Here is a 25,103-nt window from a genome sequence, read left to right as displayed (position 1 = left end):
GAGAGAGAGAGAGAGAGAGAGAGAGAGAGAGAGAGAGAGAAAAGAAGAAGAAGAAGAAGAAGAAGAAGAAGAAGAAGAAGAAGAAGAAGAAGAAGAAGAAGAAGAAGAAGAAGAAGAAGAAGAAAAGAAGAAGAAGAAGAGGGGGAGGGAGGGAGAGAGGGAGAATAAGAAGGAAAAGTCACACTTTTCTTATAGAATCTAAGAACAGCCCTTCAGAGCCTGCACAGAGGGCATTAGAAAGGCTGAGGCATGGGGATGTCTCAAGTTTGAGGACAGCCTGGGCTACATAATAAAATGCTGTCTCAAATGTAGTAAAAAATACCCAAAGTAAGTATAAAAATAAAGTTGTGACTTATAAATCTGGCAACAAATGGTGCTCAGGGGGGACCAGGACCATCTGCTTTATTATTTTAGGTGCTTTGAAAGTGTGCAGATTGCTTCCTCGGAAGTGAAACCCCACAGGCAACTGATGAGCTGCTTACATGCTCGACTTTAAATCTGAAAGTTCATCTCAAGTGATGCTGATTTTTCTTCCCTCAAAGTATGTCAGCAAGAATCATTATTTTTCTTCCCAATGTTTTATTCTTTGGTAATAATTTAAGAATGTCTTTCTGTGAAATTTCAAACAGATCATAATGGAGAGAGTCATGTGACTCCCTGCATGTTCAGTTAACAGCATTTTACCCTGCTGGCTCTCTTCCTTGAAACAGCCTTTGGTCCCCGATTACCCTCATTTCTTTTCTCTCTCCTCCTCTTCCCATCTCAGCTCCACTTTAAAGCAAATCTCTATTGTACCATTTTATATATTTCTCTAAACTATTATAATTCAAAACCAAGAGTAATTATTTTTATACCTAAAGCAATTACTTTAACATGAATTTATTGCTTTATCCTGATCATTGAAAATATTTAATATTTTTTTATTTGAGCTAAAATGCAACCACAGTCTTTGTATTTTACATTTTTTCTAAAAGTCATTTTAAAGACAACATTTGTTCTTCCTGTCCCCTCCACTCTGTTATAGACTGGGCAGTGCCATCACTAATTAATCCCTCATGGTCTCACACAGGATATTTTCTGTTTCCTGTGCATTCTGATACATATCCTGTGCAAGTGAAGGAGGTTGGTTAAACTCAGGATTTAGGTTTACTTTGAATTATCAGTGCTCAAGGTATATTATATATTGCATACTGTATCACCTCAGGATGTCAATAATGCAGGCATGACCCATTTCTAGTGATGTTAAAATTAATAAGTAGGTTCTAATCACAACCCAAGCTCATATTCTTCATCAGTCTTGTAATGATTTTTCTTAGCAACCATTGATAAATATTGCCAGAATCAATATTTCATTAGGGGTTTCAAATGATTGTTTTCCAAATTTCGTATTTATTTGCCATGTGCCATTAGAGACATGCTCAAGACCAGTCTTCCATCATGAATTTGTTTATTCACCATCCTTGACTCCTGGCACTCCTCAATGACACGGTTTTGTTTTATATAATTCCTGAGTCAGTCATCAACACAACCATTTCTTCTGAGGACCAGGGAAAACTTTGGAGTGTGCCAGAGATTGATTCAAGCCAGTTATCTAGCAAATGGATTGAAGAAGTCTCAGGGCAGTGTGTGTAAAGGAAAAAGGGAAGCGAGGAAGGTAAGAACAGGAAGATTAAATGGTGTGCACACAATCTTCCTGCTTTCTTCTGTGATCTCATGGACCCAAGTCTACTAAGTGCACCTGCAGACTGTGTGGCCCTTGTGGGAAAGGCTACATCTGAACAAAGTGAGTGGACACTTTTATCTTGTGGCTCTATTAATCTTCAACATTTATACAGCAGGCTACTGCCTTTGAGGACATTTGCATCTGCCAATACTTCTAAGAACTGGTTAGGTAGACAGAACCTTGGTTAGACTGTGGCATTATGACTGAAGCATGACTAGCCTGAAAGCATGTCTAGTTAGAGAGAAGACAGCATGCTGTGATGCTCGGAACTCCACCTCATGGTATCCCTTAACCTAGGGAGTAGAAGTGTATGAACATAATGGGGCTCACTGTTTGGTGGCAGCTGGGGCAAGTGGCATCTCATCGTGGTTTAGGAAGCAGATGAGACCCAGGAAATGTTAAGATACTGCTGAGAAGTACTTATTTTATCTTTCTGTGTTAAATTGTCATTGGGACTTCACACAATTCATCCTGAGAATACTTCCTTTTGACCCTAGAATATTCAGCAATGAAAATGCATTTGAGAAGCTTTGTAGAAAGTAAACTCTAAGGTGGTGGGAACAGGGACAGATGCACCTATTTGACACATCCCATTTTCTTAGGGAGAATGGTCAACACTTCAGTCCTTGTGGAGCTGCAATGTGGTTCAGCTACATTTCTAGGGATGGAGGAACAAGTATTGCTTCTGTCTCTTTCACTATGTGTGTATCTGTTCTCCCCTTTCATCATGAGTTCTTGGGATTAAACTAACTTTGTCAGATATAGCCATAAGTGCATTTCCTTGCTAGCCTTGAGGGGTTGGAGGGGTAACCGAAACTTCCTCAAGAGAGAGGTCAGAGAACCAGCTGTCCACTGGAGGAGCTATGTCTGGAGTGGAAGCAGTGGTAGCTTGTTCTCAGAGCCAAACCACAAGCACCACTCCCTGAAGACGATAGGCTGGAGTTTTGAAATTACACATAACAAGTTTTAGAATCATATAATTTTACCCTTACATATTTTAGTATGTCTTCCTAACTGATAAAAATTTAAAAATTAGTGATACTGTTATTTCTTCCTCTCACTTAATACTTAGCTCATATTCAAACATTTCTCCATATTCTCAAAGACATCTTTCTTATAATCACTGCTGAGTTAGGACTCCATGATGATCACATACATTATTTTGCAGATGTAACTCTATAATATATAGTAGATTACTTGTCAATTCTACCTCTGTGAGACAGTTATTTGTGGACAAAAGTGGATCTATCATATTGTTGAATATTCCACATTTAGGCTTGGTATTGTGAAATTATTTAAATTTTCTTTTTATTTTTCTCCAACACCTGTTTTGTAAAATCAAAATGAGAAAAGTTGATCAGATTCATGCTGAATTTCAAAAGAGATACTAGAGAAATAATTTGGTATCCTCTCCTCCTTTCCCTTTCCCATTCCTTCCCTCCTTCCCCTCCCTCCTCTTCTCTCCTGATGTATCACCAATCTCTGTGTCTCTTTCTGTGATGTTACAGTTTTCATCAGCATTTTGCTATACAGCTCCAATGTCTGATTATCACTGTTCTTTCTCTCAATGTCCTTATGCTGGGAATCAAACTCAAGGTCGTGTTCATGTAAGTCAAACACTCTATTGAGCTCCAATCTTAAGTCTTTACTTTTGGAATTCTGTTATTTCTTGTGTTAATTTCTTCCCCCCTCTTCACCCTCCTCCTTCACTTCTGTCTACTTTTGCCTTCTCCTCTTTTCTCTATTCACTGTTTGTTGCATCAGAGAACAAATCCATGTTGAAAGTTACTAGATATCGCCAAAGTCTCCTTAGTAGAGTTGTACTATTTTATGTGCAAGAATATATAAAATAGTCTCTCTTATTTCTGAGATATTTAATTGAGTACACAGGGATGCAGAGTCTTCAGGCGATTTGATAACCATCCAGATGTGGGAAGCCTGTTCTCCAAGCAATCTTAAGCCAACCATTGAAAGTATTATTCACTTTTTACATACTCTGTATCATGCTAGACACTCTCAAAGAAGATATAGTGTCCTCCCCTCTGCACGAGCCTAGCGTTAGGTAGTAGAGAAATGCCTATAAGTAAATAATCACGCTCTCACTGTTAGTAAATAGAGGTGAACCAATGGTGCCAAGAAAGCCTGAGAGAGTTCATGAATATAAATGTGTGGCCATTGAACAGAACAGTGTGACTGACTCTTGCTAACCAAGAAGCTGAAGAATGCCATTAGCATATACTCTACTTACCTGACTGATTCGATTGAGTCTGCTGCCTTGAGAAGCAATGGCTCATAAATTTGACCCCAAATCTGACCCATTTCTACTTGTTTCTTTGTTTTTTTTCTTCCCTTTGCCATAACTCTATATGTTCAAGTTGGGGTTAGGGAAGATATTTATGAAGATTATTAAAGTTACTTTTAATTTATTTTTTGTGTGTAGGTGTGTGTGTGTGTGTAGATTAGAAGACAACATGAAGAAAGTAAATGCTCTTTTAGCCTTGGTGGCAGGCATTTCTACCTGCTGAGTCATCTACTCAGACCTTATGGAAATTTTTGAACCCAAATAGCATGTAAAGTTTTAGCAAACATTTTCCACATGAAGCCATCACTGTAACCATTCGGTGGCCTGCTTAATACACTGACATTTATGTAGTTGACAGGAGAGAAGATAAAAGTCAATAAAAATGGAATTATTTATTAAAAAGGTCTATTGTTACAAGAACAGTACACAGAACTATTATCTTACTGTGCCCTCCACATGATATATACCATTATATATAGTATATATACAGATTGTATACAACATACTTAACGGTTTGACACAGAGTCCATAGTACCTTCAGTTACATATGCAAAACATTTGTTGTCATGAAGTGTCTCATGATAAGGATAGCTGTTTTCTTATGGTTCAGTGGGCATTGTAGAAAAATACAGTCTCTGCAGTGATTTAAGACTGTGTGGTTACCATTCCATCAGAGAAAAAGCTTTCTCAGTACTGTTGTTGGAAAATAATGTTCCTTGATAGGAATATTGTCTGCTTGCTACAAAATAACAAATGTGGGATACAGAAATACAGATACAGTGAAAATCTGCTTTATTTTAAATAGGTTCATGATGCAAAATACATATTTTGTGCATATTGAGTAAAAACATCCCACATATTTGACTTCTGTGAAAATATGACATCAGAAATTCTATATGTGGCTATTCAGGCAATGATTTTGAAATGTTGATTAGTTAGAATTTGCCATGTCATGACATTTTTATTTTATTGGGTTTTGTTTTAGAAGAATTTAGTTAAGAAGTTGATTCTTAAAGTTAGCCGGGTAATCTAAATGAGAGCATCAATAATAAATGAAAAAAGTCTCAATTTTCCATATATGAAAACATATTCTTTTAAAAATATCATTCTACATTTTTTTCAGTTGCATGATTTGTTCCTGCAAGTGACACCATGCTTTGGGAAGCTCACCTTCTGCTTCTTATTGTTGAAATTCAGCCTCTCCAATTCCCCTGGAGGCACATGAGAAAGGCCACGTGGTTTGATTATTCATAGGCTTGAATAGTCACTCTCTTAGTATTTACTATAATAGTCTGCTGACTAAAATAATCTTTGTATATTTTTCCTTTTCTTAAGAGATGTCTGGAAAACAATTCTCTCTAAACAGAATGGGAATAACTGGCAGATAGACACACTGTACCTGAAAACTTTTAGGATATTCAGGATAGACTCCCCCAACTGTCATTTACCTAAGCTCAGTATTTTCATTTTGTTTGTTATTAAAGATACAAATAAAGTTAACTGGCTTAGATCATATAAAGGCAAAGCAATGCAATCTACCTTCTGTCCCCATATTAGCACTGATCATGTAGCTAGCATCTTCAGGTTCTTTCTGGAAAGAGAGGCTGCCTTCACTATCATTTCTGGACGTTTCACAGGTGTGATCTCCACCCTGGTATGTCCTTGTGTTCTATGTCCTATCACACATTCAGGAGGTAGGACGGTCTCACTTAGCTTTTCTATTATCTCGTAGGTTTAATCTAACTCCTCAAATTAGTCAATTGGGAAAATCCCATGGAATCCAGCAATGCAGACTTTGGCTAGAGCAGCTGAACCCCTGTGGCAATGCTGTGTGTCTACAACTCAGTTTTCAGAACACCATTGAACCTCACAGACTCTCTTTACTACAGTAGCTGGGAAGCATTGTAAGTGGCAGATGATAAGTAATAGTGTCTAAAAGCTCGGATTTTTTGTTTGAATAATTTGCTTCATTACTTCTTTCACCAGCTTTCCTTATCCTTACAACCATTTGCAAGTAGAAGAAAGCCGTATGCTCAATTCTACGTCTGTCTTGACAGCAGGTAGAGAAATGGGGCATCCCTGTCCCATGCTCTTTGCACTTTTAGGTTAGCACTTGTAGCTTCGTGCTGTTTCTCTTTTCAGCAGTCACTATTTTTGTGACATTAAACTATCTTTTGACATTAAATATGAGCTGTATTTGCTGTTAGGTTATGTTACTCCATGAGAAACAATAACTCAGTTTGAACTCACTTTCTATTTAACTTCCACTAATGTAAATTCCCTACCTTAATACCTTACTATATGGGCACATGTAGAATGGTCTATTGAAAAATCTTGCTATTTTTCTATTCAGTCATACAACAATTTTTGAGAATCCTTTTATGTATTTCCCCTATCATGGACCCCGATAACTGAAGTATTTCTTCATATTTCCTGCTGGTTTGGTATCAAAGAAGTGATCTAATGGGAAGTTTGGAAAACACTAGACACAGAGTCTTGAGAACATGTTTTCTTCTTGGGTTTGCATTTGATTTTAAGCAGGCTACAGAGACCACCTCGGCAATGGATGGCTGACACTCAGAGATATTAAATAGAAAATCAAATCCCAACATATTAAAAAAAATTAAGAATACATCTGACAGAAATTACCTTTGCTTACAAAATTTCATTACATACAATCTGCATATTTTTATTGGACCAAGAACTGCCCTCTTCATTTACAAAATCCAAAGAGAAACCCGATGGGTAACTCATATTCTCCCCCCAAACTCCTGAGAGTACACCGTCTGTAGTCCCATGTGTTCAAAGCCTTTCTCAGGACCCCGGTCTGCATTCATTCTGCGTTCTGTCTGCTGCCGCTTTCTCAAGATAAAGCAAAGAAACGCATACTGCATGAGCAGCTTTCACCAGGAACTGGAAGGAAGCATCAAAGCCAAGAGCAGTGTTACTGAGGACCACTTGGAGAGAGAGTGCAGGGTTGACTGAGCACTCGTGATTTTCCCACCTGTGAAGGAAAGAGAAGCCTCCAATGAAGCCAGTTGTCAAAGGAAAGTTCTCAGGTATGATGGGCAACAGGATTGGTCCTCTGTCGCATGGCATTGTTCTGCTAAGGAATAAGGCATTGTCTGAGGTCTCTGCCTTCAGGAGGAAGTAGAAGTCTATTTGAAACAATGTATTGAAAAGCTAAACAACTTCTAACAGACAAACATAACAATGAGAGTGGTTGATTTTCACTAGTGGTGCACAGGTAGAAAGTATTTTAAGAGCAAGAGATGTGGATGAAACCATCGGTAAGAGCTTAAATGGGTCAAAGATAACTGGAACAAAGATAATTAGTGTAAATGTGATGAGACATGAATTCATTATATTCCACAAAGAAGAAAATTTAATAAAACATTTTATTTACTATATTCATGGTGTTCATTTATTTCAACAGAGCAACCTTTAATTCTGCATTCTTCGGAAACTGGCTAAAAAGGGACGATTTTTCCTCTATGATTTCGTACACTTACAAAGAGTTCTTTTCTGAGATTAGATCATCACATGCAGTTGAGTGAATTGAACTAACTGGTCTGAGTTGATTGGTCTGAAGTGGTTTGAAATATCATATGCCAATAAATTAAGAGCTGTTTTCAGACAGTAACTTCAGGAATGGCTCTTAAGCTAGAAGTATTCTGAAATATCAGAGTGATTGATGTGACTACTCTCTGTATACCAAACATGGTAATAAATGTTTACTAATACTATCTTTCTTGGTCCTTGTAATACTCCTATGTGGTAATATAGCATGGTCTTCCTTTTGCAGATGAGGAAACGTACAGCTTAACAGTTAGTAAAAAAAAAAAAAAAGAGCTCATGAATTCTAGGGAACATAAGGAATATATGGGAGTTTGGAGGAAAGAAAGGCAAGGGAGAAATATAATTATATTATAACCTAAAAACAAAAAGTATAAAGAAATAAAAATTGATGAATGCGATTAAAGTGCTGAGTTGATGATTTGTAGGTCTGGATGCTCCCTGGATTTTGTCTCTCAAAACAGTGACTTAGTTTCCTTTCTTGTTGCTGTGATGAAATAATGCAGACAAAAGGTGAATTAAGGAAGAGAAGATTACAAGTCTTTATTACAGTATGCTGTTGCAGATGAGTCAAGGTCGCAGGAATTTGAAGTAGCTAGTCATTGCACATGTGCAGTTAAGAGTAGAAAGACGTGAATGCATGTGTACCTGCTTACTACTCATCAGTCTTTTTACTCCTATACAGCTCAGGATCTACTCTTAGAATATGGTGTTATATCTAATAGGCTGGGTCTTCCCACATCAGTTACTACAATTGTGACAGTTCCCCACAGAAATGTCTATAGGACAACCTAACCTGAACAATTTTTCATTAAGGCTATCTTTCTAACTCATTCTAGTTTATATTTAGTTGACAAAAGTCAACACAGAGACTGAATCTGGGTTAATTTTAAGAATAAAGATTTTAAAAATTACCCACATTTTAGAATGTTCTGTCAAGTTTTAGTTAGATGAGCACAGTAACATCAAGAAATTCTTTTTTGTTGTTGTTGTTAGAGACAAAGAGTTTAAATGTATTCCCCACATATTTCAGAGCAAAGGAATAATTTTGTTGATAAACCATATATGCAAACATCCATGAATGCAGAGTGGTTAATCTTCATTTCTTTGTCAATTTATATCACTGATGCAATAGTAACAGTAATTAGAATATTGGATCTTTTTGAGTAATTTCATCTTGTGCAAAATGCACTGATTGTACAATTCATAATCACATATGAGTCATGATGACAATTGTAAGTTTGATGACAGACCTCACTGGAGTGGCATGGCCTGAAATAAATAAAGCATGTCCAATTTCTATGATGGTCTTGTGAAATCATCTTTAATCATGCTGCATAAAGTCTATCTCTCAAGTTCTAAATCAAACCCACTAATTAGATAGGTTACCTTAACACAGCCAAATAAATAAGGTGAAAGCCAAGCAACAACCAGCAGCAACAGGCATTAAGATGCACCCTGGCTGGGAAGCCATCCATCTGTTTCACCTGAGCAAGGCTTTTCAACTTCTAAAGCATTTGGTTTTGACAATAAAGAATGAACTCAGTTGGGTTTTATGTGGCTAAGTTAGATAAAACAATGAGATTTTACTTTATTGAAGTTCAGGAATTATTAATTGCCCAAATGGCTTTTAGCTACAACATAAAACTTGCTATTTTTCATAGATATTACAAGTTAATTAAAATATGAATGGAAAGGCCAAAGTCTGTATAAGTACTTCCAAGCTCCTGGTTGACCTTATTCAAATGACTCAACAGCTTCTGTGTTTGAGTAAAAAGGAACCTCTCAGACTCAACATAATGAAATTCAAAACTTAAAAGATAATGTATTGGATGGTGAAATGCCCCAGTGGCTTGACACCAGCATGGGTACTTAGTTTAGATCTCTAGCACACTGGGGAAAGATGGACATGGTGGAATTCATCTGTGGTTTTACTTCCGTGTTGCTGTAGAGGAGGTGTAGGCTGTGGGTACTGAGTCAGGAACCCAGTGGCAATTGCTGATGAGCCAAGCTGGTGAATACAGAAAACTCTGGGCAGAGTGAGAGATCCTATCCTCAAAAGAGAGGTGGAGCTCATGTGAGCAACAACACTGTCAGGTCTGGAATATGTTGTTTTTTAATAGTTATTCACAGTTTGGCTTTTCCAACCTTTTCTCCTCTCTTCTGCAATGCTTTCTATTGGCTGAGGGAGAGTCAATTTTCTTCAGAGATGTTGCCCCAGACTACAATAGATAGTACCATACCCCTGCGCATCACTGCAGCACTGTGTAGACTCAGTGAATTTTAAAAAAGAACACCTAAAGTTGGGGTAGAAAAATGGAGGTAGTATGGGCTAAGGGAGGAGTTGAAAAGACAGGAATGGAAGCAGAGTTTGATAAATACCTCATGTACAAATAGGAAATTCTTAAAAAATACAAAGTTGGAGAGTGTGGTGGTTTGAATAAGAATGGCTCCCATAGGCTCATAGATTTGAATGCATGGTTACCAGTGAGTGGAACTATTTAAAAGGCTTAGGAGGTGTGGCCTTGTTAGAGTAGGTTTGGTCTTGTTGGGGGACTGTGTCACTTGGCATGAGCTTTGAAATTTCAAGGGATCAATCCAGGCTCAATCTCTCTTTCTCTCTCTCTCTCTCTCTCTCTCTCTCTCTCTCTCTCTCTCTCTCTCTCTCTGCTGCTTGTGGATTTGGATGTAGAACTCCCAGCCAATTATCCAGCAGTGTGTCAGCTTTTATGCTTCCATGCTCCCTCTCCTGATGATAAGGTGCTACGTCTCTGAAACTAAGTCGCAATTAAATATTCTTTTTATAAAAAATGTCATGGTCATTGTGTCTCTTCATAGCACTATGGCATGACTAAGATAGAGCGCAATAGAGGAAAACACTAAACACCAACTTTGAGCCTCTACATATATATGTGCATATGCATACTTGAGCGTGCGCACACACACACACACAGAGAGAGAGAGAGAGAGAGAGAGAGAGAGAGAGAGAGAGAGAGAGATACATGTAGACACATCACATACACATATAGAGAAAATCACAGAAGCACATGCACAGACATACTCACATACACACAGGCACACACACACACCCCACACACAAACACACACACACAGTGGGATGAACTAAAATGGAAAACATCTTGTGCATTATGAGGTAAAGGATTAAGGGTCAGCAAATTCTTGCTGTGTTGCTGTTAGTAGAAGTGTGACACCTTGACTTATTTCTCAAGCTTCTCTTGAAAATTCCAAACCTCACATGAGTTTTGATTGCAAATTACTCAATGTGAAAATATTATTACCAGTTTTACTCTCAAAACTGAACATTTATTAAAAAGTCTGCAAAGAGCCTTACCAACCCAAGACAGAAGTACATTGCTTTGGATAACGCATATTCCATGACAGGTAAGGAAGGCATTCTTGTCAGAATGACCTAAGACAGGCTCAGTCTTGTTAATGATATAAAAAAGTGGAAGAGGCTGAGAGCCTTTGGGTCTGTTTGGCAAGAACCTGACATGGGCTAAGGACAAGGAAATGGGCTGCTTGGCAGGAATATGACATTGGCCAAGGACAAGGAAGTGGGCTTCAGGCAGGAATCTGACATTAGGCTTGAACAAAGAAGTAATTTCAGGCAGGAATCTAAATCTTGGGCTAGAACAAAGAAGTAATTTCAAGCAGGAATCTAAATTTTAGGCTAGAACAAAAAAGTAATTTCAGACAGAAATCTAAATTTTAGGCTAGAACAAGGAAGTAGGCTTCAAACATGAAAATGACTTTGGGCTAAAACAGGAAAGCAGGCTCAGATATTTTGGTCATCCTGATAAGCCCTTAGAAACAGTGATCACGAGAGTGTTCATATAATTTGGTTTAATGCCCTGCTTGTTCTTTGACTATTTGTGTTTATTGTCTTATTTCTTCCTTGACTATTTGCATCTATTGTATTACTAGACCCTCAACCTAGAACTGACCTTAATACATGCATGTAATTAAAATGATATAAAAGCAAAAAAAGGAGGGGGGAGAATGGGGAAAGGGGATGATATCTGAAATGTAAATAAATAAAATATCTAATAACAAAAGACAAAAATGAAACATAAAACAAATAAACAAACAAAAAGAATAAAATATATGACGTTTTATGTGACCTCAAGACATGTTGATTTTTCTATCTCTTCATTTGGATGTCTGAAAAATTCTGACTTTCTACATCTTATGAATGCTTTTTCATTTTGTGGTCTGTTGATTGGTTTTTGTTTTTCAAGACAAGGTCTCTGTGTTTAGACCTGGCTGTTTTGGAACTGTAGACTAAGCTTGCCTTGAATTCAGGGATTAGCTTTCCTCTGTCTCCAAAAGTGCTGGGATTAAAAAGTATGTGCCACCACATTCAGCTGTATTTTTTGTTTGTTTGTTTTAAAAGAACATTTGTTTACCAAAAATAAATAAATAAATAAATAAATAAGAAAGGAACTCACCCAAATTTCTACATATTTTTTATTATTTATGCTTAACTATTATTTGCTTAACTTATGAAACTACATATCATCTATCTATCTATCTATCTATCTATCTACTTACCTACCTACCTACCTACCTACCTACCTACCTATCTACGTACCTATCTCCTTTTAATCTATATCTTCCCTTAGTGATTTGAGAGAATTAGATTACTAAATCTCTGACTTGCTCTTTCTCTTAAATTCACCCATATATGGCCCCTAAAAATAAGGCATTTTATTTTTTAAAAGCATACCATTTTTATTCATGACCTGGGCACATATTCAATGCATATTGCTCATATTCAGTCTTTTCAAAGGAGGAGACTAAGGTTGCACTGGATGCACAGGCTCTTCTCAATCATGCTCCATGCTTTTGTAATGTTAAACTTCCATTCCAGAATTTGAATTAATCAAGTGCTGTGTCAAGAGCTTTCCTTAAACGTCCAGTTTTACTCATTCTTCGGCTATATTTGCTATCACTCTCAGGCTGAAGGATCAAAATAGAATGAAGAACAATGCCTTTGGCTTGACTCTATGTGATAAGTGTACTCATGAGGTAAGCTACATACAGAGCCTTCTGTGGCATCACTAGGCATGTCCTTTGCATTTGAAATTGCTGACCAATAGATCATTATACAATTACCTATTACGTGCTAATAGTGATGAAGACTGGAAGTTGCCATTGGTTTAAAAATCAATAAATATTAGCTTTCAATTTTTAAAAACTTTCCTATAAGTTTCCTCTCATTTCATAGGACAATCATGCAAATAGAGGAGCAGGTTATCAAAAACACAAATTATCAGTCTAAACATAACTTTCAAAAGCCAAGTGTCTAGTTACTACTTAGCCCAGATTAGGCAAAGAACTTTATAAGAAGTGTGTCCTGATGAAAATCATATCACCTGGTTTCTAGGTAGGTGTCATTTATGCTGATTGCAGAATGGCATGGAACTCAAGAAGGAAAAATACCTCAAAAATTTCTGAATTCTGCCAGTCTTCAATGTCAAGAAGATTTAGGACCTCCAGCATCAGTGAAGTCCACCAAATTGAGACTGCTATGGCCAACTTACCTGAATATGAAGGTACCCTGATTTGGGAGCTAGCTGTTCCATCCCCTCCTTCACTGTATGCTCGAACTTCAATAATGTAGACTCCAGCCTCAGGGAGAGGCACTACAGCTTGAGGTTTCTGTGTCTCAATAACTTGACTTTTGCTGTGACCCTCTTGCCTATAAAAAACCTGTGAGCAATAACAGAGGCTTGAATTATTTGTTATTCAGTTGGGCACTGTAAATGTTTCTTCACTGCTTACTTACATCACACTCTGAGTTAGGTGCTGGACTCCACTGCTTCAACATGTGAGCAGATGTGCTGCAAGTATAACCCACTGTGCAGGAAGTGTACACAGGGGCAAAGGCAACGCAGACAGGGAATGTGATCCGTCTAGGTTTGAGGGAAGACGATAAACTGCCTAAGTTCAGTGTTTGAATATATGTTGAAAGCAGAAGTGATGGTTCATACCAGTAATCCCAGTATTTGAGAGAGCATGGCAGAAAGATTGTCCTTAGTTCAAGGACATTCTGATCTACAGTGACTCTGTCGAGAAACAGTAACTACAAAAGAACTACAAATAAATACAGAATTTACCAGATGGAGATTTCCAGATACAAGAGAAAACTAAAAATAAGGGGAAAAAACCCTCTTAAATAAGAAGAAACTATGGTATCCACACAATGGATAAAACACATGAAAAGCAGAACTAGATTAAAGAAGTAGGAAGTAAAAAGTCATGAATACAAGTCGAAGCCTGTTCATCGAAACCTAGCACAGGAACTGACGCTCTTAGTGTTCACGGCAGTCCCTCTTAAATCAATAGCACATTTAGCAGTGTAATTGGGGGCACCGTGTACTGGAACACAACATGAGCTTGGAAACACAGCAATGCACGGGAAGTCTCAGGAGCTCCTCAAATGGAAAAGTAAAAAGTTGGTAAACATTTAAAATAAACCACTGAATCTAGTAAATGACCACCAGAGTCAAAATTTTACTCATTATTATTATTATTATTTTTAAATTTTAGCAGAGGTTTGTGTACTGATCAAATTGTGTTTGGATGACAGGGGTTTACAGAGTTAACTTAATTTTGACATATGTCCATAATTGCACAATTCACCACACTTGGATAGAGAACACAAATCTGGACAAAATGTTGTCTTGTTAGTCACATAACTGAGGGGACAGAGGTACTGAGATCCTTCATAAATGTTGCGGCTAATTAGGATGTGAATTTCCTTAGCAGGTTAGTACATTGGCCACTTTCTAACTATTTACTGTGCTATGCTTCTCTTATTATACTTTTGTCTCCAATAATAGTCTATTACTATAAGAGGAATATAATCACCAAACAGCAGCACTTAAGATACACTAAGTGCATTTTTATTCATTCTCATTGTTTTTATGCGTTTCATAACTATTGGTGTTATGATTGCCTTGCCTAATGGGAACAGCAATGGCTTGGTCATTATGCAAACACGGATTCAAAGCAACCTTCTACGAAACCAAACCAAACCAAACCAATCTCCCAACCTACCTGACTGCGTAAATTACTGACCTTTACCCCCAAATCGACTCTTTTGTTTGCAGAAATAATACCTACTATTTCATGATTTTCTCAGGAGAGCAAAAAAGGCAAAAGTACATGATGAAAATCAGGCATGGGACCTGGTGCACACAAGATAATAAGAGAAAGTCACCTCTGTCACCACCATTATTGACTGCCAGTGAAACATTGTTTAAATGTCATGTTCTTGAAGCAAGATAAATCACACACACATGTACACACACAAACATGTACACACAAGTTCATATAGGAAACATGTTTTGAGCTCGAACTAACTTGCTTGCAATGAAATAAACCCTAGAAAATTCAGAATTTTGGGTGGGGTGAAATGTGCAGGTTTGTGTGCGTATGAGTGCAGAAGCAAGAGGCCAACCTGGGGTGTTATTTTTCAAGAGCCATTCATCTACCATCTTTTTTGAGACATAGTAATTCACTGAGACCACAGGCTCACATATGCAGATGGGCTGGCTGACCATCAAGGCCCAGGGATCCTCTTTTCTCCATCCCCTCAGTTGACTGGCTTTTTCTGTGGCTCTCAGAATCTAACTGAGGGCCCCATGAGTGTGTGGCACTTTGCTGACTGAGTTATTTCTCAGCTCCCAAAGCAGCGCTTTGTGATTGATCTGTGTTTTGTAACAGAGTCTTACTATTTAGCCTTTGTTGGCCTTGACTCATTTAAACAAAGGTGGTCTAGAACTCCCAGAGACCTACATGCCTCCTCCTCCTCCAGGTTCTGGAATTAATGCATATGCTATCGCACCCAGCCGCAAAGCAGTATTTTACATGTTAATGTGTGAAGTGACATGTTTCTCTCTTTACCTTTGGTAACACATATTCCATCCATTCTTGGATTGGAACTTATATCTGAGTCTACAGAAAGTTTGTGTATCTAATGCTCTATAGTTATATGCACTTAAAGGCTTTCTGCAAAAAAAAAAAAAAAAAAAGATGCCATAGCTTGAACAGAGATGCAAAATGATGTGAGTATTTCTATATCCTTGCTGTTGTAGTACTGTGCTTGAATATCCATCAGAGAGTAGGTCCCTAGCTTCCTGATCCACTTTAATATTAATCACTGACAAATCACAGTACAAGAAAAGGTGAAATGTGCTAGAGTGGAGGACATTTGATGACACAGCAACACACAGAATGGACACTTAGATTTGGTGAATTCTGGAGCATGCCAACAGGAGTTTCTTTAGACTTAAAAAAATTATAAATCTATGAGAATTTATGACTCTGATTTTGACTGCAGTGCAGTCATGAATTACAATCCTATCATCTACATGTGATAATTGGAAAGCAAACTTATGAGAATGGAGATGTATGTAAATTGTTAGGGACTGACAGAAGAGTGACTGTTTCGGAAGACACTGTTAATGTGCTTCAGTAAATTACAACTTTTATGACAAAAAACATGTAGCCAGCAATGCACGTCTCATACTGCTCTAAAATATGAAGGTTGCAGAAGCCATGTAGATCAATCAAGAGTTAGAAACAGAAGGTGGAAACAGCAAAAATACAATAAAAAAAATCAGTTAGTATTTTCAGAAAGAGCTTGAGATTAGTGGCTTTTATCAGTATGTAGAAAGATGCAACATATGTCGGTAAAGACTTTTAAAAACTAAAAAGTCAAATAACCTAAAGGTTAATTTTTCAGTACTTCAAAGCATCTCAGCCACTTAAAAGCCCTGGCTTAGAAAAATGAATGCGAAACTTAAAAATAAAAAAGCCTAAGGAGTTATAAAGACCTGGCAAAACCAATTGCTTACCCTAAGGAGGCCAGGGAAGTCTTCAAAAATTTGGTCATTTCTAGATTGGTAGTTATACTGACAGCTATATTTATTCAGAAAATAAATGGTCTACTGTAATGCCAAGTACAGTTTGAAATTCTATTTTAGAAAACAACAGTATCAGATTGTCCAAATAAATGATTCCAATAAATGTTTTTCTTTTTTTATTGGATATTGTATTTACATTTCAGATTTTACCCCCTTATGCGATTTCTCCCACCACCCAAGAACCTCCTATCCCATCCCCCTCCTCCTGCTTCTATGAGGATGTGCCCCCACCTACCACCAACTCCCACCTCCCCACCCTCAAATTCCCCCCTACTTAGTGTTCAGCCTTCATGGGACCAAGGATCTCCTCTCCTCTCCAAGGCCATCCTCCCATACAGCTGGAGTCATGGGTCCCTTCCTATGTGCTCCCAGCCTGGTGGTTTAGACACTGGGGAGCTCTTGTTGCTTTCCTCATGGGGCCACAAACCTTTTCAGCTCCTGCAGTCTTCTCTCTAACTTCTCCATTGGGAAACCCTTGATCAGATCAGTGGTTAGCTGTTAGCATCTGATTCTGTATATGGCTCTGGCAGACCTCGAAGGAAACAGCTAGATCAGGCTCCTATCAGCATGCACTTCCTGGCATCCACATCAGCATCTACCTTTGGTGACTGCACATGTGATGGATACCCAGGTGGCATGGTCTCCAGATGGCCCCTCCTTCAGTTTCTGTCCCACACTTTGTCTCCATATTTGCTCCCTTGAGTATTTTGTTACTCCTTCTAAGTAGGACTGAGGCATCCACACTTGGTCTGCCTTCTTTATGAGCTTTTATGTGGTTTGTGAGTTGAATCTTGGCTATTTCAAGCTTTTGGGCTAATATCCACTTATCAGTGAGTAAATACCATGTGTGTTCTTTTGTGATTGGGTTACCTCACTCAGGATGATATTTTCTAGTTCCATCCATTTACCTAAGAATTTCTCGAATTCATTATTTTTAATAGCTGAGTAATACTCCATTGTGTAAGTGTACCACATTTTTTTTTTTTTTGGTATCAATTCCTCTGTTGAAGGACGACTGAGTTCTTTCCAGCTTCTGGCTATTATAAATAAGGCTAATATGAACATAGTGGAGCATATGTCCTTGTTATATGTTGGAGCATCTTCTGGGTATATGCCCAGGAGTAGTATAGCTGAGTCCTCAGGTAATGCTATGTCCAATTTTCTAAGGAACAGCCAGACTGATTTTCAAAGTGGTTGTACCAACTTGCAATCCCACCAACAATGGAGGCGTGTTCTTCTTTTTCCACATACTTGACAGCATCTACTATCACCTGAGTTTTTTATCTTAGCCATTCTGTCTGGTGTGAGGTGGTATCTCAGTGTTGTTTTGATTTGTATTTCCCTGATGACTAAGGATGTTGAGCATTTCTTAAGGTGCTTCTCGGCCATTTGAGGTTCCTCAGTTGAGAATTCGTTGTTTAGCTCTGTATCCCATTTTTAATAGGGTTATTTGTTTATCTGGAGTCTAATTTCTTGAGTTCTTTGTATATATTGGATATTAGCCCTCTATCAGATGAAGGATTGGTAATGATCTTTTCCCAATCTGTTGGTTGCCGTTTTGTCTTGTTGACAGTGTCCTTTGCCTTACAGAAGCTTTGCAATTTTATAAGGTCTCACTTGTCAATTCTTGACCTTAAAGCATAAGCCATTGGTGTTCTGTTCAGGAACTTTTCCCCTGTGCCTAGGTATTCAAAGGTCTTCCCATCTACTCTTCTATTAGTTTCAGTGTATCTGGTTTTATGTGAAGGTCCTTTATCCACTTGGACTTGAGCTTTGTACAAGGAGATATGAATGGATTGATTTGCATTTTTCTACATGCTGACCTCCAATTGAACCAGCACCATTTTTTGAAAATGCTGTCTTTTTTCCACTGGATGGTTTTAGCTGCTTTGTCAAAGATCAAGTGACCATAGGTGTGTGGGTTCATTTCTGGATCTTCAATTCTATTCCATTGATCTTCCTGCCTGTCTCTGTACCAACCATGCAGGTTTTTTTTTTTTTTTTTTTTTTTTTTTTTTTGTCACTATTGCTCTGTAGTACAGCTTGAGGTCAGGGGTGGTGATTCCCTGAGAAGTTCTTTTATTGTTGAGAATAGATTTCACTATCCTGGGTTTTTGTTATTCAAAATGAATTTGTAAATTGCTGTTTCTATCTCTATGAAGAATTGATTTGGAATTTTGATGGGGATTTCATTGAATCTGTAGATTGCTTTTGGCAAGATGGCCATTTTTACTAAATTAATCCTGCCAATCCATGAGCATGGGAGATCTTTCCATCTTCTGGGATCTTCTTTGATTTCTTTCTTCAGAGACTTGAAGTTCTTGTCATACAGATATTTCACTTGCTTGGTTAGATTCACTCCAAGATATTTTATATTATTTGTGACTATTGTGAAGGGAGTCATTTCCCTAATTTCTTTCTCAGCCTGTTTATCCTTTGAGAAGAGGAAGGCTACTAATTTGTTTGAGTTGATTTTATATCCAGCCACTTTGCTGAAGTTGTTTATCAGGTTTAGGAGTTCTCTGGTGGAAGTTTTAGGTTCACTTAAGTATACTATCATATCATCTGCAAATAGTGAAATTTTCACTTCTTTCTTTCGTATTTGTATTACTTTGACTTCCTTTTGTTGTCTAATTGCTCTAGCTAAAACTTCCAGTACTATATTGAATAGGTAAGGTGAGAGTGGGCAGCCTTGTCTAGTCCCTGACCTTAGTGGGATTGCTTCAAGTTTCTCTCCATTTAGTTTGATGTTGGCTACTGGCTTGCTGTATATTGCTTTTACTATGTTTAGATATGAGCCTTGAATTCCTGATCTTTCCAAGACTTTTAACATGAAGTGATGTTGAATTTTGTCAAATGCCTAATAGCATCTAGTGAGATGATCATGTGGTTTTTTTCTTTGAGTTTGTTTATGTAGTGGATTAAATTGATGGATTTCCGAATATTGAACCATCCCTGCATTCCTGGGATAAAGCCTACTTGATCATGAGGCATGATTGTTTTGATATGTCCTTGGATTTGGTTTACCAGAATTTCATTGAGTATTTTTCCATCAATATTTATAAGAGAGATTGGTCTGAAGTTCTCTTTCTTTGTTGGGTCTTTGTGAGGTTTAGGTATGAGCTTAATTGTAGCTTCATAGAACAAATTAGGTAGTGTTCCTCCTGTTTCTATTCTGTGGAATTGAGGAGAATTGGTATTAAGTCTTCCTGGAAAGTCTGATAGAATTCTGCACTAAAACCATCTGGTCTCGGAATTTTTTTTTTTTTTTTTGGTGGGGGAGACTTTTAATGACTGCTTTTATTTCTTTAGCGGTTATGGGACTGATTAGATGGTTTATCTGCTCCTGATTTAATTTTGGTACCTGGTATCTGTCTAGAAAATTGTCCATTTCATCCAGATTTTCCAATTTTGTTGAGTACAGGCCTTTGTAGTAGGATCTGATTTTTTTTTTAATTTCCTCAGTTTCTGTTGTTATGTCTCCCTTTTCAGTTCTGATTTTATTAATTTGCCTACTGTCTCTATACCCTTTGGTTAGTCTGGCTAAGGGTTTATCTATCTTGTTGATTTTCTCAAAGAACTAGCTCATGGTTTTGTTACTATTTTCTATAGTTCTTTCTGTTTGCACTTGGTTAATTTCAGCCCTGAGTTTGATTATTTCCTGCCATCTAGTCCTCTTGGGTATATTTGCTTCTTTTTGATCTAAAGCTTTCAGGCGTGCTGTCAAGTTGTTAGTGTATGCTCTCTCCAGTTTCTTTTTGTAGGCACTTACAGCTATGCGTTTTCCTCTTAGCACTGCTTTCACGGAGTCCCACAAGTTTTGGCATGATGTGTCCTCATTTCCATTAAATTCTAAAAAGTCTTTAATTTCTTTCTTTATTTCTTCCTTGACCAAGTCATCATTGAGTAGAGCGTTGTTCAGTTTCCACTTGTATGTGGGCTTTCCACTGTTTTTGTCATTATTAAAGACCAGCCTTATCCATGGTTGTCTGATAGGGTGCAAGGGATTATTTCAATCTTTTTGTATCTGTTGAGGCCTGTTCTGTGACCAATTATATGGTCTATTTTGGAGAAGGTACCATGAAGTGCTGAGAAAAAAACATATTCTTTTGTTTAAGATGAAATGTTCTATAGATATTAGTTAAATCCATTTGGTTCATAACTTCTGTTAGTTTCATTGTGTCTCTGTTTAGTTTCTGTTTCCATGATCTGTCCATTGCTAAGAGTGGGGTGTTGAAGTTTACCACTATTATTGTGTGAGGTACAAGGTATGCTTTGAGCTTTAGTAAAGTTTCTTTTATGTATGTGGGTGCCCTTGCATTTGAGGCATAGATGTTGAGAATTGTGAGTTCCTCTTGGTACATTTTTCCTTTGATGAATATGAAGTGTCCTTCTTTATCTTTTTTGATTACTTCTGGTTGAAAATTGATTTTTATATGATATTAGAATCGCTACTCCAGCTTGTTTCTTGGGACCATTTGCTTGGAAGATTGTTTTCCATCCTTTTACTCTGAGGTAGTGTCTGTCTTTTACACAGAGGTGCGTTTCCTTTATGCAGCAAAATTCTGGGTCCTACTTATGTATCCAGTCTTATAGTCTATGTCTTTTTATTGGAGAATTGAATCCATTGATATTAAGAGATATTAAGGAAAAATAATTGTTGCTTCCTGTTCTTTTTGTTACTAGAGGTCGAATTATGTTTGTGCAATTATCTTCTTTTGGAGTTGCTAGAAGATTACTTTTTTGCTTTTTCTAGGTTGTAGTTTCCCTCCTTGTTTTGGAGATTTCCATCAATTATTCTTTGATGTGCTGGATTTGTGGGAAGATATAATGTAAATTTGGTTTTGTCATGGAATATCTTGTTTTCTCCATCAATAGTGATTGATAGTTTTGCTGGGTATAGTAGTCTGTGCTGGCATTTGTGTTCTCTTAGGATCTGTATGATATCATTCCAGGATCTTCCGTCTTTTATAGTCTCTGGTGAGAAGTCTGGTATAATGGTATAATTCTTATAGGTCTGCCTTTGTATGTTACTTTACATTTTTCCCTTATTGCTTTTAGTATTTTTTCTTTGTTTTGTACATTTGATGTTTTGATTATTATGTGATGGGAGGTCTTTCTTTTCTGGTCTAGTCTATTTGGAGTTCTGTAGGTTTCTTATATATTTATGAATATCTCTTTCTTTAGGTTAGGGAAGTTTTCCTCTATAATTTTGTTGAAGATATTTATTGGCCCTTTAAGTTGGGCGTCTTCACCTTCATTTATACCTATTATCCTTAGGTTTGGTCTTCTCATTGTGTCCTGGATTTCCTGGATGTTTTGGGTTAGGAGCTTTTTGCATTTTGCATTTTCTTTGACAGTTGTGTCAATGTTTTCCATGGTATCTTCTGCACATGAGATTCTCTCTTCTATCTCTTGTATTCTGTTGGTGATGCTTGTGTCTATGACTCCTGATCTCTTTCCTAGGTTTTCTATCTCCAGGGTAGTCTCCCTTTGAGATTTCTTTATTGTTTCTACTTTCATTTTTAGATCCTGGATGGTTTTGTTTAATTCCTTCACCCATTTGGTTGTGTTTTCTTGCAATTCTTTAAGGAATTTTTGTGTTTCCTCTTTAAGGGATTTCACCTGTTTACCTGTGTTCTCCTCAGATTCTTTGAGAGTGTTATTTATGTCCTTTTTAAAGTCCTCTATCATCATCATGAGAAGCGATTTTAATTCTGAATTCTGCTTTTCCTGTGTGATGGGGTGTTTAGGGCTTGCTATGGTTTGAGAACTGGGTTCTGATGATGCCAAGTAACTTTGGTTTCTGTTGCTTAGATTCTTGCTTACGTCTTTGGCCATCTTGTTAACTCTAGTTCTACCTGTACTCACTGTCTCTGAGTTGATCCTGCCTTTCCTGTTATCTTGCTTGTGTCAGAACTCCTCAGGGTCCAGATGGCTCTGTGATCCTGTGATCCTGAGTTCCAGCTGCTCTGAGTACAGTGGCTCCTCTAGGATGTCTTAGGATATGGTGTCTCCATGGTCACAGACTAGCTAGGTGTCTGCTGCTATGGGTGCGGTTTTTCCTCTAGGATATCTCAGCATAAGGTGTCTTCACAGGAGCAGACCAGCTAGGTGTCCCTGCTCTGAGTTCAGTTGCTCCTCTAGGATGTCTTGTGATATGGTTTCTTGATGGGAGCAGACCAGCTAGGTGTCTGCCCCAGACACAAGGACCAGGTGAAGGGCAGAAGGGGAGTGGTATTCCACAGGGGTGGGGTTTGGGTGCCTGGTGGGTCCTGAGTGCCCCCTGCTCCCAGTTGTAGCTCTGGGACAAAGGGCAGTGGGCGACTGTTCTTACCCACAGCTCTGAGTTCAGTGGCCCCTCTAGGATGTCTCGGGATATGGTGTCCTCACTGGAGCAGACCAGCTAAGTGTTTTCCCCAGCCACAAGGACCAGGAGAGGGGTGGAAGGGCTCCAATAAAATTTTAATTAGTATTATTATTGTTGTAAAAAATAAATTTATTTATTTATCTGCATGTGTATGAATGCAAATATTGTGCACATGCAGAGCTCAGATTCCACTTGCAGATGTTGGTTCTTTTCTTCAACAGTGTGGGTCCTAGAGATAGAACTGTGGTAGACAGACTTGGCTCTAAGCCTTTTTACTGCTGAACCATTTTGCTGGCCTAGTACTGCTACTATTAAAATGAAATGTTGTAAGTTATATAATGATAACAGAGTGTTGAGTATATATAACAAAAACATGTTGATGATGCCTACAGATGCCCTTGAGAAACTGATATCCTGTCAAGTAGAAGCTCTTTCCTCAGCTTTGTATCTTGAGAAAAGTTGGTAGGACCAATGATGAAGGTTAAGTGCTCTACAGCCCTAGGGAGAGGAAGATAGGTGAAGCAAGACACACCAAAGGTAGTTGACTCTCTGAGCACAATGGTACATGTATCCTAGACATGTTAGGTTGAAGTTTGTGCATCAAGAGTCAGATTAGATCTACAAAGCACAGAAAGGTCAGCATAGGATGATTAACAAGACTAAGTCTCAAAAAGTAAACACAACCAGTTTCTAAGTACAAGTACACTTGGCTGTAGAGTAGCTGAAAGGTATTTGAGGGCACTACTTCCCAATAAGCAACTTTCAGACTTTGGTAGGCACTTCCTCCTTCCCCACACACTGTGCCAGTTGGTTTTGCTGTTGTTGTTTTGTCAACTTGATACAAGCTACAGTGGAGGAATGAACCTTAGTTGAGAGGGTGACTCCATCATGGTGGCCCATAGGCAAGTCCATGAGGGCATTTCCTTGATTAATGGTTCATATGAGAGGACCTATGTGGTGGCTATTCCTGGGGAAAAGGAGGACTTTTGTAAGATCAAAAGCCCTCCTCTCAATTTCCTTAAATACCAAGATACTTCTACCTTGAATTTTCCAAGAATACCAGAAGCAAACTCTGGTTTAATAGAGTGGTGTTTCATAATACCATAGAAAGGGAAATGGCTAGTATGTTCTAATTTATATGTCTTTCATGTTTATGTCAAGACCCTGGCATCACTCTTAGCCTGGCTACAAACTTTCTGGAATACAGCTAGAACCACACAGGAGGGATTGCTCCCCCTAAACATGAAAGACCTACTTAAGTTTGCATGCACTTCCCTTCAGATATGTAACCACTGTATGGAGACCCTTGCTATGACTGAGTTACTCCTCAGAGCCATGTTCCAAGTGTGTGTTTTCTAGGTTATATCTCTTTGTTTATGTTCTTAGTTATTGTTTTCTGCTATATTTTTGTTTCATGGTGTTGTGTCAGGAGAATCCTACCCTATGTCCACTGAATAGTGGGAAGCCTTCTTATCAAGAGGCCCTGTGTATCCATAATTCTCCTGAGCTAGCAGAAGTTCTAATAAGGCTTAATAGCAAAAGAGTGGGTGGGAGATCTGACTTCACATGTTATTGACAGCTTCTTTCATCCAGATCTTTTCCTCAGGAATATAAGGGTGTGTAACTCGTTGAAGGAAATGAAAATGGCATTTTACAACATGTTTCTTCTTTTGTGCATGTATACTACTAAGATGAGCTATGTCAGAAGCTCTTCCCCAGCAAGAATGTATTCCAAAGTGATGGGTGTTGTCCTCACGAATAGAAAACAGGAATTGTCAGTTTCCTTTCTTAATATACGTAATGTTTTCCCTCTTAGTAGTGTAGTCTCCTCCAATAAAAAAATAGCATCTATATTTCAATATAGGCCTCTTAAACACCAAATTATTTTGTATAAACTATCTAATTCTTAAGATAATACTGTAGCATAAATAATGCTAATGGCATTTCTATCCATTTTAAGAGAAGAAAATGAAACAGGGAGGTTTAAGAAAATTATTCAAAAAACCAAAAAAAGAAAGAAAGAAAGAAAGAAAGAAAGAAAATTATTCAAAATTATGCAAGTAAGATTTGAACTGAAGTCTGACTTAGAAGCTAATGATCTTTGTCTGTCAGATCACAACACATGGGGAAGTCATGCTGAAAAAGACACATGTTTGATAATAGCCATAGATGGATAAT

The 25,103-nt window shown here is 37.8% G+C and overlaps 1 protein-coding gene across 1 annotated transcript in view; it reads right to left on the bottom strand.

Moving 5' to 3' along the window:
* Positions 1 to 4,392: 4,392 nt before the first annotated feature.
* LOC143439685 (contactin-5-like) overlaps positions 4,393 to 25,103 on the bottom strand; it is a 22,608-nt gene continuing 1,897 nt past the window's right edge. Inside the window, exons 3-4 of the mRNA XM_076926088.1 lie at positions 13,166 to 13,334; positions 4,393 to 7,029 (exon numbers count right to left, since the gene is read on the bottom strand). Coding sequence (XP_076782203.1) covers positions 6,929 to 7,029; positions 13,166 to 13,334 — 270 coding nt within the window. The 3' untranslated portion in view covers positions 4,393 to 6,928. The remainder of the gene's footprint in view (positions 7,030 to 13,165; positions 13,335 to 25,103) is intronic.

The sequence above is a fragment of the Arvicanthis niloticus genome, chromosome 27 (genome assembly GCF_011762505.2).
Source record: "Arvicanthis niloticus isolate mArvNil1 chromosome 27, mArvNil1.pat.X, whole genome shotgun sequence".
Taxonomy (NCBI): domain Eukaryota; kingdom Metazoa; phylum Chordata; class Mammalia; order Rodentia; family Muridae; genus Arvicanthis; species Arvicanthis niloticus.
This window is presented reverse-complemented; position numbering and strand designations above follow the sequence as displayed.